Source organism: Diabrotica virgifera, chromosome 9, assembly GCF_917563875.1.
Source record: "Diabrotica virgifera virgifera chromosome 9, PGI_DIABVI_V3a".
Classification (NCBI taxonomy): domain Eukaryota; kingdom Metazoa; phylum Arthropoda; class Insecta; order Coleoptera; family Chrysomelidae; genus Diabrotica; species Diabrotica virgifera.
The window spans coordinates 50,627,111-50,646,868 of NC_065451.1; the positions used below are offsets into that span (position 1 = coordinate 50,627,111).

The 19,758-nt window shown below is 35.3% G+C and overlaps 2 protein-coding genes across 2 annotated transcripts in view; both read right to left on the reverse strand.

Moving 5' to 3' along the window:
* LOC114332462 (zinc finger protein OZF-like) overlaps positions 1-18,784 on the reverse strand; it is a 29,323-nt gene extending 10,539 nt beyond the window's left edge. The window contains exon 1 of the mRNA XM_050662155.1: positions 18,317-18,784. Within this exon, the coding sequence (XP_050518112.1) occupies positions 18,317-18,530 (214 nt within the window). The 5' untranslated portion in view covers positions 18,531-18,784. The remainder of the gene's footprint in view (positions 1-18,316) is intronic.
* The window catches only part of LOC114332464 (zinc finger protein 845-like), a 191,744-nt gene that overhangs the window by 102,153 nt on the left and 69,833 nt on the right, over positions 1-19,758 (reverse strand). The window lies entirely within an intron of this gene.

The following is a 19,758-nucleotide window of genomic DNA, read 5'->3' on the forward strand; positions in this document are numbered from 1 at the left end:
TGCTCGCATTTTCAGCTTGTTAAAATTATTTTTAACGATTCAAATTTATAAATAACTAAGAATTCATTTTTAATTAAAAAAAAAGAATTAATATTCCAAGGGTTGTTAAATCCACCGATATAACGAATTACGAAAAAAGGTTTTAAAAAACGGTCAAATTAACCCCACTTACAAGAAAAATAATTTTACAGGCAAAATGCATATACGGTCAACTTCCCCCCAGATGGGGTGAACTTGACCAAAGGCATTTTTCATTTTTTTTTCTAAGTCATGATTATTTTCTTGTAATTATAATCTAAGCTACTGAAAGTAGACGCCTAAACCCATAACATATTTGCATATAGAAAAATGTAGCAAAATTTAAAATATGATTTTTATAGGATTAAAGTACAAAATCGGTCAAAGTCACCCCATTTTACGGTATTTAATTATCAAGAACTTGGTTTGAAAAAAAATTTTTTACGGCAAAAATTGAGTGAATCGTAAATGAGCAGGTATATATCTAAAAACATTGATTTTTTCGATATAAAACTAAAGCCGGACTCAAACGACTCGTGTACTTGGCGAATAATCGTCACTTGCGTATACAGGGTGTTTCAAAAAAAGGTAACCCCGTCTCTAGGGTAGGTAAAAAACTGAAAAATAATTGGGGTTTGCTTAGTAAAAAATTTTTGTAACGCCAACCGTTTTCAAGATACAGGGCGTTGAAGAAAAAAAAATTTTACGCATTTTTTACGATTTTGCCGAAACTACTGCCAACATTGTAATGAAATTTTATACGAATACGTTTTGGAAGCTGATACATCCCATGAATTTGTTTTTATATCTGATTCTCATAGAGGGCGCTAGTTACACGGATCGTACTAAGTATTAGTCAATATAACTTTTTTAAGAGTATAATTATTAATCAAAATTTCAAGTAAACTTAAACATCATTCAATTTTACACGAAAAAGGTACTCTTGGTAAAACTCGAGACTGTGTACCGTTTTAGGAATATTTTGATTTGAAAATTATGAAGTAATAATTGATGCTGGTAGTAATGATAAAGTTCTAATAGGTATACCTTTATTTTCTCCAAGTGTGCCATGGAAATCTGACATTTAGTGATTGTTATGACGATAAATCAACAATAATTAGAGTTTTTAAACCTTGTTTCAATTTTTCAATTTTCAAAAATGCGTAAATTTTTTTTTCTTCAACGCCCTGTATCTTGAAAACGGATGGCGTTACAAAAATTTTTTACTAAGCAAACCCCAATTATGTTTCAGTTTTTTACCTATCCTAGAGACGGGGTTACCTTTTTTTGAAACACCCTGTATGTACTTGCCATGTCGTCTGAGTGGGTTACTCGTACAAAAATGACCCGAGTCAAAGGGATCACGATTATTCGCACACTTGCGAAGTACATACTTGTCTATACTTGCAGAGGCGGTCAAACGAAATGTATAAATATTTGGCATTTACTGCGACTATTCATTTAGACCAGTACATTTAGCACTAAAAACACCGGAATAAATCGTTTTTTAAATACACCACCTAGAGACTTCAGACACGTATTATACATTTTAAATAAATAATTAGAAGAATTTTTTACTAAGCAACAACATTTTTGTTTATTTAGTATTCATTTGTATTTTGACTACGACACCCGACTTGGGCGTCGAAACGTTAATAAAATCATTTTTAGGTAAAATTGTGGCTTATTTCCCATTTGAATATACTTGATTAGAAAAATGGGTGGAAATGCCTAATTAATAATTGCTTTTTAAAGTTCTTAACGTGCATTAAAAAGTGCATAAACATGTCAAAATAGGCATATTAAGGGCCAAGATTTGTTACTTGCGAGGTTTTTGAGGTCGCTGAACATGACTACGCTATCAGAACCTACCCCCGGAGCACCGGGTGCCCAGGGTCATTGCCAGGGCACGTCATCTGGAGGTTCGAGGGCTAACGGCCCTAAATTGATGCAATCAGTTTACTTGGAGGTTTGTGGAGTCACTGAATACGAATATCCCATCAGAACCGACCCCCGTAGCCCCTGGTGCCCAGTGTCACTGCTGTAGCACGTCATGTTCTGCAGCTTCGAGGGATTTTGGTACTAAATTAATGCAAACGGATTATACGGGGGTTTGGGTGCTGCTGAACACGAATACTCCATCAGAACCGACCCCCGGAGCACCTTGTGCCCGTGGTCGCTTCTAAGGCACGTCATCTTCTGGGGTTTTTAAGGTTTTCGGCACTGAATGCATGCAAATAGATTAGGTAGGCGGTTTTGGGGTCGCTGAATACGAATACACCATCAGAACTGACCCCCGACCACCTGGTACAGAATGTTAAGGCATGTTATTTTCAGGAGTTTGGAGGGTTTTTGGGCATCAGGTGCAACGGGGTGTCGGTTTTGATGGCGTATTTTTGCTCAGCTACCCCAAAAACTCCCGAGTAATCTGTTTGCATAAATTTAGTGCCGAAAACCCTCTAAACTCTAGATGACGTGCCTTAGCAGTGAACCTGGACACCAGGTGCCCCGATGGTCAGTTCTGATGGCGTATTCGTCCTCAGCTACCCAAAAACCCCCGAGTAACAAAATCTGGCTCTAATACACTTATTTTGAAATGTTTATGCACTTTTGGATGCATATCATGCACTTTAAAATGCAACTGTGCATTTCCAGTCATTTTTCTATTGTTGACTTTTTTACTGGTGTCATCCTGAACACAATGAAAAAAGTTGTAACTTCCTACGTGCTGTATTTAAATATCGATTTATTTTTTCCTAAATGTCCTGGGTCTATTTATTAGTAATCACACCACTGATTCATTTGTCAAGGTCGTTAAGCCAAATGTTTACGCTCACGTACTTGTAAATTGTACACGTCGTGTGAGTGCCTGTTTGTCATTGCAATCGCAAACTCGTATACTTTCCAAGTAGGCGAATAATTCTGTACTTGCGAAGTACACGAGTCGTTTGAGGCAGGCTTAACACTTTCGATAGCGAATATTTCGAAAACTATTAATTTTATCAACAAAAATGTATAGAGCATTTTTTGCTTAGAATGAATGTTTTGATCAACTTTTGCGGTCAAAATATAATAAAAAATTTCCACCCCCGACATGGGGTGGCAACCACCTCCATGGTAAAAGCGCCTTTCGGCATCATATAGATTTTGATCTTTGGACTATCCACTACTTATTCTCAAATTTTCAAGCAAATCGATCAATTATGTAAAAATTGCGAGGTGAAAAGCTTCAGTTCCTGGACTACTTATGTTTGACAGGGTTGTAGTTGGAATGGCTTGAACAAGACACTAATCACGAGTGTATTCGAATTTTGAACAGCCATATCTTAACCAATTTTTGTCTTACAGGAAAACAAAAAATCCAAAATATTCAGAAAAGGGGTGATTTTCCCGATATCTTTTACAAAAAAGGGACCAATTATATTTTGAGCTTAATTTGGTTACTTTTGATGTTGTAAACTTTTTTAAAAAACAAAAATAAAGCTTTTTCTATTACTTTTAAAAAAGTAAAAAAGTAGTTTGCCCAGAAAAGTGTATCATGTTTGGCTCAAGTTAGCTATGTTTATGCAAAATTTCATGTCAATACAAGCGGTTCTTTAAAATTGGGAGCAAAAATCGTGAGTAAATGGACAATTTATACATTTTTAAATTCTCCAACTGAGAAATGTTTAATTTAATTTTACGGTACTGGCAGAACATAACTATACTCAGATTCTCTTGTAGATTTCAGCGTTGTCTCTTATGCACAACGTAAATCAAATGAAATAAAACGCTGAGACGGCTTAAGATGCGCAGACAACAATACAGGGGTATCGGCAACATCGCTTGTCATAAGGAGTGCACTGAAATTTACTCGTGAATTCGAGTATAGAAAACGTCCTTTACCCGAATTATGTATTCTGATTCATAAATTTGTCTGAAATTAACACACTAATTGCCGCCTGATAACTGCCTGTAATTACCAAAGAGAGATATATTATCAGTTTGAGACTTCCCTGTAAGAAAATATTTGCACGAAATCTTTGTTAAGCAATATTTAATTAACCTAATTACTGTAGTAGAATGATGCAAAGCGTTAAGTATACGTGCGAACAAAAAAATCGACTTACAAAAGTAAAATAAGTTATATTTTTTTAAGATTATGGTATTTGGAAAATGTCTATCCACATACAATGTAATGAATCTATAAAACCAGTATAATATTTCCTATCTAAATTCCTAAAATTTCCTATCTAAATCATTTGAGGTTTTACCAGGTGTCCCCCAAGGAGGTCACTGTTCACCATTACTATTTAATCTCTTTATAAATATCCACAAGGAAAAATTTCCTGTAGTTGGCTGTATACCATTAATTACAAGTAGAATTTAATAAAAAATTTTTGGTTTGGTAAAAGGTATACTAGTTTAAAAAGCCCCTATAGGGCTACAAACATAGAAACAAAACGTTTTCACTCTGTAACAAGAGCATCATCGGTGTTACAAGAACATGGTGAGCCAATCAAAAAATACGAAGGTCAAAGCCTTTCAAAAATAGACTAAAAAAAGTCTTATATAGATGCCAACATGGCAAAATCCAAAGGATGGATAAAATTCCTATGGCTACGGTCCTAGGGCAACATATGACTCCCACACGTGGTAAGTGGGTCAATAGGTAACATTAGGTCATTATGTTACAAGAGGTGAGCTTAGGTTGCCTGTCACCTAACAGATTGCGAGATTTTCTTTAATTTAAATTTGAAGCAAGTAGCTGAGACACCAAGTAGCAAGATAAAGTAAAGTGAGAGTGACAAAATGTCATAAATGAACTTTCTTAAAATTAATGCCATAAATAATTAAGAAATTATTAACGTAGAATAATTAGCTTAAATTGTTATTTCTTTGTATTTTCAGGTAGTATAATTGTAAGTTTGTAAATATTGTAAAATTAATAAACTTTGTATTTTCAGAGCAATATCAATTTAGTTTTAAAAAAGTCAAAAGTCCCAATTCCCAGTCTATAGTGGTGTAAAAAGTAACATATTACATTTATATTCAATTTAGAATGTGTGTACTATTTTCAGCCTTAGTAAATGGATTTAATTACCTTCGTAGGAAAGCAACTTTGATACCCTCTCAGGATATAGGATGATATAGGATGTTGGAATGTCCGCACGATGAGAGATATAACAAAAGCATTGCAAATATCAAGTGAAGTTAAGAGATACAAAATCCAGATCCTAGGGCTAAGTGAAATAAGATGAAAGGAAAAAGGTAAATATAAATTAAACTCTGGAGAAACGATTTTGTACTCTGGCAAAGAAGGAAACGAATCAAACTATGAGAGTGGTGTAGGATTTATGCTAGATAGAGAAGCTACTGACGCGTCACTAGAATGGGAAGGAATATCAGATAGAATAATCTATGCAAGATTCAATACAAGATTTCAGAACACAACTATAATAAATGTTTATGCCCCCACCAATGAGAAAGAACTACCAATGAAAGAACTTTTCTATGAACAACTACAATCACAATATGACAAATTACTGAACAAACATAAGAGAGACATCTTCATATTTATGGGAGACTGGAACGCTAAAATTGGTGACGCAAATAAAGATAGAGAAACAGTAATGGGCACAGATGGCATAGGTACAAGAAATGAAAATGGAGAATTATTAATAGATTTCTGTGCCCAGAACGGGTTTGTTATAGGCGGAAGCCTTTTCTCCCATAAGAGAATACACAAAACAACATGGACATCCTCTGACGGAAAGACACAAAATCAGATCAATCATATTTGTATAGCAAAAAGATGGAGAAGCTCATTATCAGGGACGTAGCTAGGGGGGGGCGGGCGGGGCGGCTGCCCCGGGCGCCAAAATTGGAGGGGCGCCAAACGGGCAAAAAAGTGAAATTTTTTTCCTAGTTCTCTAAAATATCATGACCGATTGGAGTACATTTGTCTTTGCAAATTTAGTAAAAAACAAACAAAAAACTAAATAATAATATAAATTAGAAATGAAATAGATCTACAAAAATAACAAAGGCAACGTAAACGTATGCCACGCGAGGCGCGAAGTAGCCTTGCCCTTGAGCGGTCGTATGCAGCCTGCATACGACCCTGCATAATGCAGGGTTGTTGACTCTGTGATTTGCGAGTGCGGATGAGGTTACACGGCTCGCGCACTAACCAGACAGTCTGAGTCTGCCAGTCGTGGTGACACGTTGTGCCACAGTGATTTAAAATATTGATAGTTTTATATTTAAAACCATGTCAAAAAAACCATCCGGCTCTGAATTTCGTACAAGAGCTAAAGAAAGAGAAAAAGTAGCTCAGAAATCTTCTGCCCTGTTATCGTCATGGCTTAATGTTAACGACTCGAGAGGAAAAGGTGAGTAAGATATTTAAATTGTATGGTATTGTAATAAAAACTATTGTATTTTAGTTAATAGATACTTTTCTGCATAAGAAGCTTAACAAAACAAAATGTACCGGTAAACTTCCGTTTTTTCATATGATTTTGATTAAATTGATTAAAAAACTACGGTACATCTTGTTATTCAATTGGTATATTCGAGTTTAAAAATAAACACAATTATTAAATATTTCAATTTTAAGTTGTTTATTTTAATTTTTTTTCAGATGATGGAAGCTGCAATACAAGTGATATGTGTAAGGAACAACCGGAAGCGGTTCAAGAGGAATGTTTAACCGAGGTGGAGGCTGCCAGTTCGATGGAAGTAGACGAACTAGAAGATCTCCCATGTATAGCAATATCATTACAAGGTGATGAAGGCGAAAATGATGCAGATAGTGTTATCCAACCGTGCACTAAGACTGTTGAGGATGACGTTCCTACAGCTCTGACAATGGATGTAGCGCAAGGTGAGCATACAACTCATTTTGATATAGAATTTAAAGATCCGGGAACATGGCCTACAGCTTTATCGGATACAGAAAGGTGCTTCATAGTATCAGGCTTATCAAAGGAAGAAAGTGTAGAGCCTGATTTAAGTAACACCTTAAGAGATGGTAGAAAACTAACCAAAGACTGGTTTACAAAAACTTTGTCCGGTGGCCAGAAGATCCACCGCACATGGTTAGCATACAGCAAATCAAAAAATGCCTTATTTTGCATTCCATGTAAAAATTTTTCCCGCTCTAACTCAGAACAAAATATTTCTGCTTTGGCTAAAGAGCAGGGTTTAACTCAGTGGAAAAAATTGAATGAACGAATTCCTGAGCATGAAAATTCACTCATTCACAAAAAGTGTTTTTGCTCATGGAAATCATTGCAGTCATCATTAAATAAAGGTACTGGAATTGATAGAGAGCTACAAGACAAGATAGCGCTTGAGGAAGCGCACTGGAGAGGGGTCCTGTATGCTATCATTGATGTTATCATAAATTTAGCTAAACAAGGTAGCCCGTTACGGGGTTCTAATTCTAATGAAAGCCTGGAATTTGGGGACCCTAGATGTGGTAGGTTCTTAAATACTATAGAGTTAGTGTCTCATTATCATCCCCAGTTAAGAGAGCATATTACTCGCCATAAAAAAGGGCAAGTGAGCTACTTTTCTCCTCAGATACAGAACGAGTTTTTGGATATCATTGCTGGGAAAATCAGAGAGCACATATTTTCAGAAATAAAAGCTTCAAAATATTATTCAATAATGTTTGACTGTACACCAGATATTAGTCATTTAGAACAAATGTCTCAAGTTCTACGTTATGTAAAGATCACAGAAGAGGGTCCGGAAGTTGTGGAAAGTTTCATTGGTTTTATAACAGTTAGTGAAAAAAGTGGTTTGGCTCTGTCTGAAAAAATATTGGACAAAATACAAACTGATGGTTTAGATATAAAAAACTGTAGAGGGCAATGTTATGATAACGGATCAAACATGGCCGGCAAGTATAAGGGTGTTCAAGCTAGAATCCTAGAAGAAAGCTCTCTGGCCTTATTTGTGCCATGTGTTGCGCACTCCCTTAACTTGGTTGGTGCAAATGCTGCTAGCTTGTCAGTAGAGGCACAGACCTACTTCGGCACTCTTAATTGTCTGCACAATTTCTTTGCTTCCTCCACCAATAGATGGGAGGTTTTATCTAAACATGTCCCTCTATCTCTAAAACTACAGAGTAATACAAGATGGTCGACGAAGAAGGAAGCTGTGACTGTTGTGTATAAGCACTTAGAAAAAGTTGTAGATGCCCTCAATGAACTAAAATCCAGTACACTAACAACACCTGAAACGAAAACAGAAGCGAACTATCACCTAAAAAATGTTAGTACGTTTGAGTTTGTTGTTCTCTCCTGTTTTTGGTATAAACAATTATGCCGCATTGACATCGTCAACAAGCTTCTTCAAAAGGAGGACATCACTGTAGATAGATCGGCAAGACACATCAGTCGATTGATCACAGAATTTGAAGCTCAACGGTCAATTTGTTCAGCTGATGCAGTGAAGGAGGCTAAAGATATTTCAGCAAAGATCAACATAGATCCACACTTCAAAGAAGTACGCAAGCGGAAAAAGAAGCGGATGTTTGACGAAAAAGCAGAAGATGAATCAAACGAACTATCAGAGGAAAAAAAGTTTGAGCTCTTAACTATACAAATTATAGACAGGATTCTTTCTGAACTGCGACAAAGATTTGAAGCCATCCAAAATGTGAATGTTTTATTTGGTTTCTTAAATGGGGCTAAATTTGAACAAATGTCTGAAAAGGAGTTAAAGACCCATGCTAACGAACTGGCTGTTACCTACAAGGATGATTTGGATCAGAGTGAGTTGGAAGTAGAAGTGGAAAGCTTCAAGTACCATGCATTGGATTTAGGCTCTAACATGAAAAAGGCTACTCCACTCGACCTTTTGGTTTATATTTGCCAAAACGGTCTCCATGATGCCTATCCCAATATAACCACAGCTTTGAAACTTTTTCTTACAATTCCCGTTTCAGTCGCATCAAATGAAATAAGTTTTAGTAAACTGAAGATAATAAAAAACTACATCAGGAACTTGACAGGACAACAACGACTAACCAACTTGGCCATCATATCAATAGAGCACAAAATAGCTTCAGCAATATCTTTTGATGACATTGTTAAAACATTTGCAGCAAAAAAAGCCCGAAAAGTTTCATTTTAAAGTTTGTTTAGGGCTTTCATTTTGTACAAAAATGTAATTATCATCTATTTAAGAAATTAAATAATTATTATTTAATATCTTACATTGAGCAATTATTTACCATACCTTTCTCCTTTTAGACGAAGACTTCATAAATAATTGTGAAAAAAAGCAATTTATTACTTTTTTGTGGTTCATTGGTATTTAGGGTGGTTGAGTCTTTGTATGACTCATGAGGCATCTGGCCTGGGGGGGGGGCGCCAAAGTCATTTCTTGCCCCGGGTGAAATACGGCCGAGTTACGTCCCTGCTCATTATTAGATGTAAGATCGCAGAGGGGAGCAGATGCATTAACAGACCACACACTAGTACGAGCAAAACTGAAAATCAGACTAACTGCCAAAAAGAAGCACAAGGATAACAATAGGATCAGATACAAAACTCAATGGCTTGACAATGAAGAAACAAGAAAAAGATACCAGGATGAATTCGACAACAATATAGGAAGAAAAGAAGTAGTTAACGAAAATATCGAAGAATCCTGGACAAACTTAAAAACAGCTATCAAAGATACAGCCGAATACGTCCTTGGCAAAAAACTCAGGAACAATAAACCATGGATTTCAAAGGATACTTGGGACAAGATTGTACAAAGAAGAGAAATTAAACAAAAAATATTAACAACAAAGGAAGATAGAAAAAACGAACTAAAAGAGGAATACAAGAGAAAAGACACTGAAGTCAAGAAGAGTTCAAGAAAAGACAAAAGAACATACTACGATAATTTAGCAATAGAAGCTGAACAAGCTGCAGTAACTTGTTTTTTTTTTGGAAGGAGGAAATCTTCATGAGACCGTCAGGGTAGACCGCAGCACCCCAAGAAATTAGTGTTCTGTCCTCTACCCTGGTGTGTGGGATTCAGTCCGCTTGCCCGATTCAGACACCCGTGAAGCCGAGCGAATCAATCGTGAAAACGCAACTGCCTACCCACTAAAACCCCCTCATTCCAGCCGTGGACACCCGGTACGTATTTTTAACAAACGTTACTTCAGATGCCCCGCTGCTGACCCTATCTCTACTCCATGTCGGTGGAGCCGACTGTGAGGAGTAGTTATTCTTTTATTTGTTCTAGAAATAAAACATTGAGTACTGTGTACAAAAAGAAGAGTATATGAAAAAAGTTAAAATAAAACGAAGTGTACACAACTGAAATAAAATAAAGTAAGATAAAATAAGTATTCATAAAACATTGTAAAGATAAAAGTGTATAGATAAAGGTGTATAGGTAAAATAAATGATAAAATATCCTTGACGATGTCTTCTGTCACTCTCTCATCTCCCATCTTGTCTCGCTCTCTCTTGCGTTTCCTTTTTTTTATTATCTCTGTTATTAGGTCTACTATCACGTTGAAATTTTCTTTGTTTTGCATGACTACATTCATTATAGTCTCTGGTGTTATCTCACCTAGTTTTCTTCTCATGTCTTGTTGTTGATCGTGGAAAACGTGGCAATGGAATACACAATGCTCTGCGTCGTCACGCACTCCACATTCTATACATAAGTCATCTTCAGTTTTCCTTATACGATATGTGTAAGACCTGAATGAGCCGTGCCCGGTCAGGAATTGAGTAAAAAAGTAATTTATTCTTTTAAACCTACATTGGTACCACTCTTTCACATCTGGAATTAGTGTTTTCGTCCATTGTGCTTTTTCTATCTGTTGCTCCCATTCTTGTTGCCATTCGTTTAGCATTTGCTCTCTTACCTCGGCTTTCACTCCTATTAGGTGACCGTTATCATTTTCGTATATAATCTTACGCTCTTTTGCTAGGAGGTGAATGGGGAGCGTACCCACGATCACCTGTAGGGCTATCGTCGATGTAGTTCGGTAGTAACGCAGTAACTAATGATACAGTACGTAAATCGTTCAGCTGGACATAGGGAATATACATTGAGAGAATTGTGGCAACTGCGCTAACCTGTGTTAGTTGAAGTTTCTGTTCGAGTACGAGTTTTGGTGCAACAGAGCTGTTAGAACAAATAGAATGAGTGAGTTTTGAAGCAAGGCCGTCCATAAATAAATCAAAAACAAAGTTTATGAGTTAATAATTTTACTATATATATAGTCTTTTGAGTCCCTTTTACTTTTCAGTGTCGGGACTGGCACATCCTTTCACGTGTGTACAAATGTTGACCATTGTTTCTTATTGTATGCTAATCGGCTTGCTTCTGCTATTGTTTTCCCCTTTCTTTGGACGATTTTAGCGACTACTGTATCCCAATCTTCTCTAGGTCTTCCTCTACTTCTTTTCTTTTGTATCCTGGCTTCCCATATTTTCTTCACCGGTATGTTGTCTTTCATTCTTTTCATGTGTCCCCACTAACTTAGTTGTTTTTCTTCAATATACTCAAGTACAGATTTCATCTTAAGATCTGTGCGTATATCTGTGCTTCTTATTCTGTCTCTCATTATCACTCCTCTAACTCTTCGTAAATACTTCATTTCTAGGGCTTGTATCTTGCTTTTTAGTTTTCTAGTTAGTATCCATGATTCACAGCCGTATGTAAGCACTGGTCTATATATGGTGTTAAATACAGTTAGTTTGGTTTTTCTTGTGATTTCCTTTTTGTTTAAGAAGCTATTTTTTATTGCATGAAATAGTTTTGATGTTTTACTTATCCTCTCTTCAACATCTTTATCCTGCCTTCCATTATTTTCGATTGTAACGCCCAAGTATTGGAAATGGTTTACTTGTTCTATTGCCTCCTCATTAATTTGCATATTTATTACGACTGGTTCTTGCGATATTACCATGGTCTTCGTCTTATGTGTATTTATCTTCATACCCTGTTTACGTAATGCGTGATTCCATGCTTGCAGGTTATTTTGCAGGTCTTCTTCTTTTTCTGAGATAACTACTACATCATCTGCGAATGCACATTCCGAAATGGTTACGCTATGGAGATTCCTGTACCCTACATGCAATTTCTTTAGTTTTGGTGTGCACTCTATCATGATTTCGTCCATAAAGATGTTGAAGAGGGTTGGGCTCATGACACCTCCTTGCCTTAGTCCTTCAGTTGTTTCGAATTCTGTTGATTTCATGTTTTTATGTATTATGTAGTTCCTATTTCTCTTATAAAGACTTTTGATGATTTCAACTAGTTTATCGTCAACCCCTCTTCTTATCAAGCTGTCCCACACAGTTTGTCGTTTCACCCTGTCGAATGCCTTTTCCAGGTCTATGAAGGCCATATATGCTTTCTTTTTAGACAGTAACGTTTTTTCAATTATTTGTTTTACCGTGAAAATATGGTCTTGTACTCCTCGTCCCTTTCTAAAGCCACTCTGTGCTTCATTTAAAGTAGTTTCTGTAATGTTTCTCAGCTTTTTTTCTAGTACTGTTTCATAGACTTTGAGAGAAGAACATAACAGTGTAATTCCTCGATAGTTGTTACAATCTTTGTGGTCTCCTTTCTTATATATCGGTACTATTACTCCTATCTCCCAGTCCTTCGGTATTGTTTCTTTTTTGCTTGCTTCTTTGAATATTTCAGCTAATTGTTTTACGCCTTTCATTCCCATGTACTTCAGCATTTCCGGTGGTATATGGTCGTGTCCAGGTGCCTTTCCGTTTTTAAGTTTGCCTATTGCTTCTATTGTATCTTCGATTGTTATCTCGATGCTTGTTCTCTGTTCTTCACTACCTGTCGCGTTACTGTTTTCTTTATTCCTATCCTCTTTTGTGGTAGTTAATAATTCTTGGAAGTGTTGTCGCCATCTTTCAATAATTTCTTTTTCTTCTGTGATTATTTTTCCTTCTTTGTTTTTAATTCTCATATCCTTACTAGGTTTGTCTGTTCTCAGAGATTTTAATGTTCTATAAAAAAGTTTTTGATTTTCTTTGCTATTGTGTTCCAGCTGTTGTCCAAATTGATGCCAACTCTTTTCCTTTTCTGTTTTTATCATATCTCTTACTGCAGTTCTTGCCTCTTTGTATTTGTTGTAATTGTTTACTGTTTTGTTTCCTAAATAATTATTCCAAAGTTTTTTCTTAGTTTTCACTTGTTGTTTTATTTCGGCATTCCACCAGTTTGTTTGTTTCACCTTGTCATTCCTTTTACTAATGCCACATACTTTTTTCGCTGCTTCCAGTAATATATTTTTAAATGATTGCCATTTTTGTTCTAGGTTGTTACTATCATTTGCATTTTCCAGAGCTGCTATTTCTAAATCAACCATTTCTTTGTATCTTAGGGCAATCTCTTTGTTTCTGAGCTTGTAAGTTCTGATTGATTCGTATTCAATTTTTCTTTTGTTTTCTTTTGTATGTTCCTGGGGTTTTTTGTTTTTATTCTTTATTCTAGCTTCCAACAAATAATGGTCACTACTTATTTCTGGTCCTCTTCTGACTCTAACGTCTTGGATTACCTTTCGATTGTCGCGTTCTACTAGTATGTAATCAATTATTGACTTTTCTGATTCTCTTGGTCCTTGCCTAGTAAATTTATGTATGTCTTTGTGTTGGTAGTGTGTGTTTGTTACTATTAAATTATTTAGTACGCAGAATTCTATTAACCGTTTTCCATTATCATTTCTCACTTCTTCACCGTACCTTCCAATTACATCCGTTACTGTCTCATCTTTGATTCCTACTCTTCCGTTGAAGTCTCCAATGACGTAAATCCGCCCTTTACTGTTTTCTATTGCTATATTTAGGTCTGTCCAGAATTTTTCTTTGATTTCTTTTTTCTCATTTTCATCGGGTCCATATGCCGTAATTATTGTCTGTGGCTCTCCCTGTTCATCTTTCATCTCAAGAGCGACTATTCTTTCTGACCAGCCTTTCCAGTCCTGTATATTTATTACTTTTTCTTTTTTAATTATAGTACCTACTCCTGCAGCTGCTCTCTTTTCCGGTGGAACCCCGCTATATATAAGCAAATGACCGCCTTCTAGGTATATTTCACCAATTCCTTTCTTTTTTGTTTCTGTAATACCTAATATTTCTATTTTGTTTTTATCGAACTCGTAGCTCAATTCTGTTTCTTTACCATTTAGTCCTCTGATATTCCACGTTGCTAGTCTCCAAATATTTTTCTTATCCTGTTTGCCATTGTCATTACCTATTTCTTGCCTTGTCGTTTCCTTATGGTCCTTGCACTTGCTTTTCCTTGCAGTTAATTTGTCCAGTTTTTTGTATTGGCATTATCCCTTTCCAATTCGCTGCTTTTTGTATTCCAAGTCCATTTCTGCCCATTGATTATAAGTTTTTGGTATCCAATTTTTACGGTTTTCCTTTCTTCTATTTTTTGTTTTGCAATTTCCTTCAGTTTTTGTTGAATTTTTCTTTCGTTTTGGGTCAAGTCGTTATTTATATATACTTGATTATATTTCCCCCTAGTTAATTTAGCTTTGTTTTTCATTATCTCCAATTTTTGTGCAAAATTCTCTACTTTAATCAGGTATGTCTTCTCCTTTATTTCCTTTATTTTTGGGACAGAAATTTTTATCTTTAACTGGTTTTCGAAAAAATGTTTTACATTATCTTCCATTTCCTTTTCTGTAGCATTTGGAATTTCCAGACCGCTTATAATAATATTGTTCTTTCTGTCTTTCTTATCAGCTACTTCTAGCCTTTTTTCTATTTCTTCAATTTTAATCATTTTAACTCGCAATTCTTTCATTTCCTGTTTTATCTTCAAATTTTCCTCTTTTAGCTGTTTTATTTCTTCTCTGTATATTTTATTCATTTCTTTTACCTCGTTAATCAGTTCCTTCGTATCTTTCATAATTTCAGCTGTAGTCTCGTTTATTAATTCCTTGATAATTTCCTTAAATTGCATAATTTCTTCATTAGTCATGTTCATCCTGATTTATTTGCCCTTATCTCAGCACGCCACTGCTGTAATGTGTGCTGTCTATATGTCTAGCATAAGATAACGTCCACAGAGGTTCGCTCTTCAGAGGTTCGTTACCTATCCAGACACTTTTGGTAAAACTGGTTGCCTATCAACCTAATTTGTGTTTCAAGTCTTTTTAGTAATTATTTGGTAATTATTATATTAATAAGTTATTCTCTAGGCTATTCTCACCTGCAATCCACTTCTTGGGTATTTAATTCGCCAATGATCACTAGTACGTATTTTATCAGTCCGTATTATCCCGGTATTTCAAGTTTTTAGTACGGAGCACAAATTCACACGTGTGTAAAAAATCACCAGTAGCGTAGCTCTCCTAATTTTACTTTAATTTTTAAAATATTTTTATTTAAAAACTAATTTCAAAACTAAACAGTTTTCCCATTCCCTTAGGCCAAAATATTTAGCTACTACATTGTTATATTTTGACGTTTATTTGTGTCAGTCGAAAGGATTTGTCAATTTTGAGGTTAATGCCCCTTAATGCTAACAACCATATTGTCATCGAGAGAGCTCAGTTGCCACAATTATATCAATATAATACAATGTATGCATTTATGTATCTAAATATATACAGTGTATGTTCCCTATGTCTAGCTGAACGATTTACTTACTGTATGAGGAAACTTTATGAAAACACAAAGAAACTCGCCAGGAAATGGACACCACATAACACACATATTAGAGATAAAGATAATCAAATACTAACAGCAGAAAAAGATATAGCAAGACGATGGATGGAGTATTTCTATGACTTGTTTAACCACAATGTGAATTCATTAGAAAATATTGAGAAGGAAGAAACCCCGAAACCATTAGATTTTGATGTCTCCAACTTCAGCCGAGAGGAAATAACAGAGAGTATAAAACAACTCAAAAAGGGAAAGGCAGCAGGTCCAGATGATATTGTAGGTGAGCTGTTTAAAGTAAACAGAGAAAATAGGATACATTTACTGTATAAACTATTTGAAAATATATGGAGTCAAGAGAAAATTCCCAAAGAATGGACAGAAAGCATTATAATCACTATTCCGAAAAAAGGTGATACCTCAAAGTGCGAGAACTGGAGACCTATAACCCTCTTATGTGCTGCAAGCAAAATAATGACCCATATCATGCTTTATAGAATGAAAAATAAAATAGACCAAAAATTAAGACCAAATCAAGCTGGCTTCCGAGCAAATACGTCATGTATAGACCAGATCTGCACGCTCAGAATGATCATCGAGCAGTCAGTGGAATGGCAAAGTAAACTATATCTAAACTTCATTGACTTAAAAAGGCGTTCGATATCCTACATAGAGAAAAATTGTGGGAAATAGTAGAGAGTTATGGGATACCGGACAAATTCTTAAGAATGATGAAGTTGTTTTATGAAAACACCACAGCAAAAGTAATATACGACGGGAATTTAACAGAACCAATCGACATTAACAGCGGTGTAAAGCAGGGTTGTATACTGTCTCCTACTCTGTTTATTATTGTCATGGACTGGCTTATGAGAAAAAGCAGCAACAGTAAAACTGGGATACACTGGAATACCTTTGAACAATTAGAAGATCTTGAATACGCAGATGATGTATGCCTACTTTCAGCAAAGAGACAGAGCACGCAGAAAACAGTGAGAAATTAGCCAAAGAAAGTAAAAAAGTGGGTATGGAGATAAACATGAATAAAACTGAGATTAACACACCGAGAGAAATGGGCATACACATAGAAAACCAAGAGCTGAAATCAGTGGAAAGAGTTAATTACCTAGGAAGTATACTGAACACGACAGGAGGAGCAGAGGAGGATATCCAGACACGAATTGGCAAAGCACAGACAGCATATTATATGGTAAATAATATATGGAAATCTAATGAAATAAAACTGGACACCAAAGTAAAAATTTTCAATAGCAATGTAAAGGCAGTACTATTATACGGATCACAAACATGGAGAATAACAAAACACAACACTGGAAAGATTCAATCCTTCATCAATAAATGCTTACGAAAAATTCTAAGAATATTTTGGCCCAACAGAATTACAAACTCAGACTTATGGAAAAAAACGAAACAAGAACCAATACATAAAGAAATAAGAAAGTGAAGATGGAAATGGGTGGGCCATACTCTGCGGAAACCAGACACAGACATAACAAAACAAGCATTGGAATTCCAACCTCCAGGAAAACAGAAACAGGGGAGGCCGATAAATACATGGAAGAAAACAATTATTAAAGAAGCAGAAAACGTCGGCCTAACCTGGAAAGAAGTTAGAGAAAAAGCACAAGATCGGCAAAAATGGAGAATGACAGTAGATGCCCTATGTTCCAGTGGGAACGAAGAGGATAAGTAATACAGCCAGCTACTGGGATTATCCCATTGGTTTTGTTTTATTCTATCTATGATAGATATGATTCTTATTTACTCTTCTATGAAGAAAATTCTTCATCTATTGCTTGTCTTATGGCAAATACAATTCTTTCAAGAGAAAATATCAGTAAGCTCATTTGTTTTGATACAATCCTTCATACAACTAACTTTAAATTTGTTACAAATGTGTGAAGTACAGTCAACTCCTGTTTATCTGCAAGCAGTTCATCTATGGGGTGGATTATGTGCGACTATGTAGAAGCTTTTTTTAATATTAAAGAATATGACTTAAGAGAATTTTGTAAGTGATTCACTATCCTCAACTCTATTTACGAAATTGCGTCTGAGTGGGTGTCTGTAAAGTCTTCAACAATTGTGAATTCATGGAGAAAACTGTTACCAAACATCGGTAATTATGTCGAACTAGCAGTTTAGAGAAGATGAAAGTGTTCTCTCTGGGGGAGAGAATATGGAAGAAGAAACTTACAAGAGTATTTAGACTGCGATGCTACCTACCCAGGATTTGAGGGATGGATACATCCTAAGAAAACTCTGAAGAGAAAATGAGTAAATGTGACCAGAACGACGTGCTACTAACTGAACAACCGATGTTTCATAAAGTGAAATGTACAACGTTCAGTGCCAATCTTGAACAAGAGCCATTTGGCTGGTACCACAAACTTAAATCGTTCATTTAGTAACACAGTTCATTTACTGAGACCACTTATGCGTCATCAGTAAGTACCTTTGATAAAACCTTCGTGACGCTACTTAAGCGTCATGGGCATCGACGTGTTAATTTACATTTAAAAACTTAGTAGACCTAGTATTAGGGGTTGAAAAGGAATATTTTAACACAGCAAGATCATAGGAGCTTAAATGTAGGTAACTACTCTTTAGTTACTTACCATCATCTTGATCTACTTCAGCTTTTATAGGACATTTCTTCACGTCTAATAAATAAACAAATTTATCATTTGTACTTTCCCTGAGAGGTTCCTCCTTAACATAAATTTTAAAGGTGTCCTGTAGAACTTTATCTACTTCGTTATCTATTTCCCTTTTGCAAATTATCTCAGCAAACTCTTGTTTCACTTCCGTTTGATAACTTTGATTGAACATGATTTTATAATGAGTTTTAGTTTTGCTAAAAAATAATTATAAAAAAAATAAAAATATTATTTTCTAGCAAACTGTTAATTTCTTCTTCTCTCTTTTCTAAAGATTTTTGGCTTCTGACACTCTGACTCCGACCTCCGACAGTCAGTATTTGTTCAAGTTCTACGTTAAAAGTAGTTCAAACACGATCAACGTGTGACCTTGCCGTACTTATTTGAAATACTCCAGGCTGTGGGTGAAAAATAGGTCGATTTCATGATATAATTCAGGAATTTTTGAAACCTATCAGGTGTTGTAAAAGACGATGCCAGGAATAACTTCTACTAAAATGTGACCAAAAATATTGTGAGCTTTTTTTGTTATTGCGATTTTCATTTGTTAAATTTGCAATTTTAAAGATTTTTAATTTTGCAGCTTAGGATATTGATTCTAGGGAAAAACTTTTTAATAGAAAGTTGTAGTAAATTAAAAAAAACTACAATTTGACCTATGGTTAGTTTAATTTCGTTTATTGGTTATTGCAACACAGCCTGCGAAAGGTCCAAAATGGCCGTTTTTTACAATTGCGTTATTTATTGTACAAATAATTTTTTTATTTTCTAAAGCTTTAAAATGAAGATCTTTCAATTCCAAACATAAAAAAATTGTAAGGCCCGATTAACGAATTTGTTGCTTAGATATTATAAATTGTTTATCCCAAGAGATCAAATGTCGAAGGCTATAACTTTTTGAAAAAAAATCGTAGAGAGTTGGTGAAACATCCAATCTCCTTCTAAAGAGTTATCTTTTCATATTCTGATGTAAATAAATGCGTATACCCTATTCCACGAACATACGCCTGTTTGGGATTACTTCGACAACGAATATTTTACTGTGCAAAATAAGAAGAACGAAAGTAAATTGCAAATTACATTGTTGTTTATTGGAATAATTATTAGCGCCATTTACTTTCGTACTTCTTATGTTGCACAGTAAAATATTCGTTGTCGAAGTAATCCAAAACAGGCGTATGTTCGTGGAACGGCCCATAAAACATTTTTAAACTTCTACCTAATTTTTGGGTTTGAAAATAAGGGGGCAAATTTCGTTATAAACATTTAGAGCTGAAGCGGCCCTGTATATCCTATGAGTTTTTAACTTACAGATTATTATTGCTAAAAACCAAACGAAGATTTATAAAAAAATAAAAAATTTCTGTGACCAACTGAAGCCGAGCTAAATGTTGGGCTTG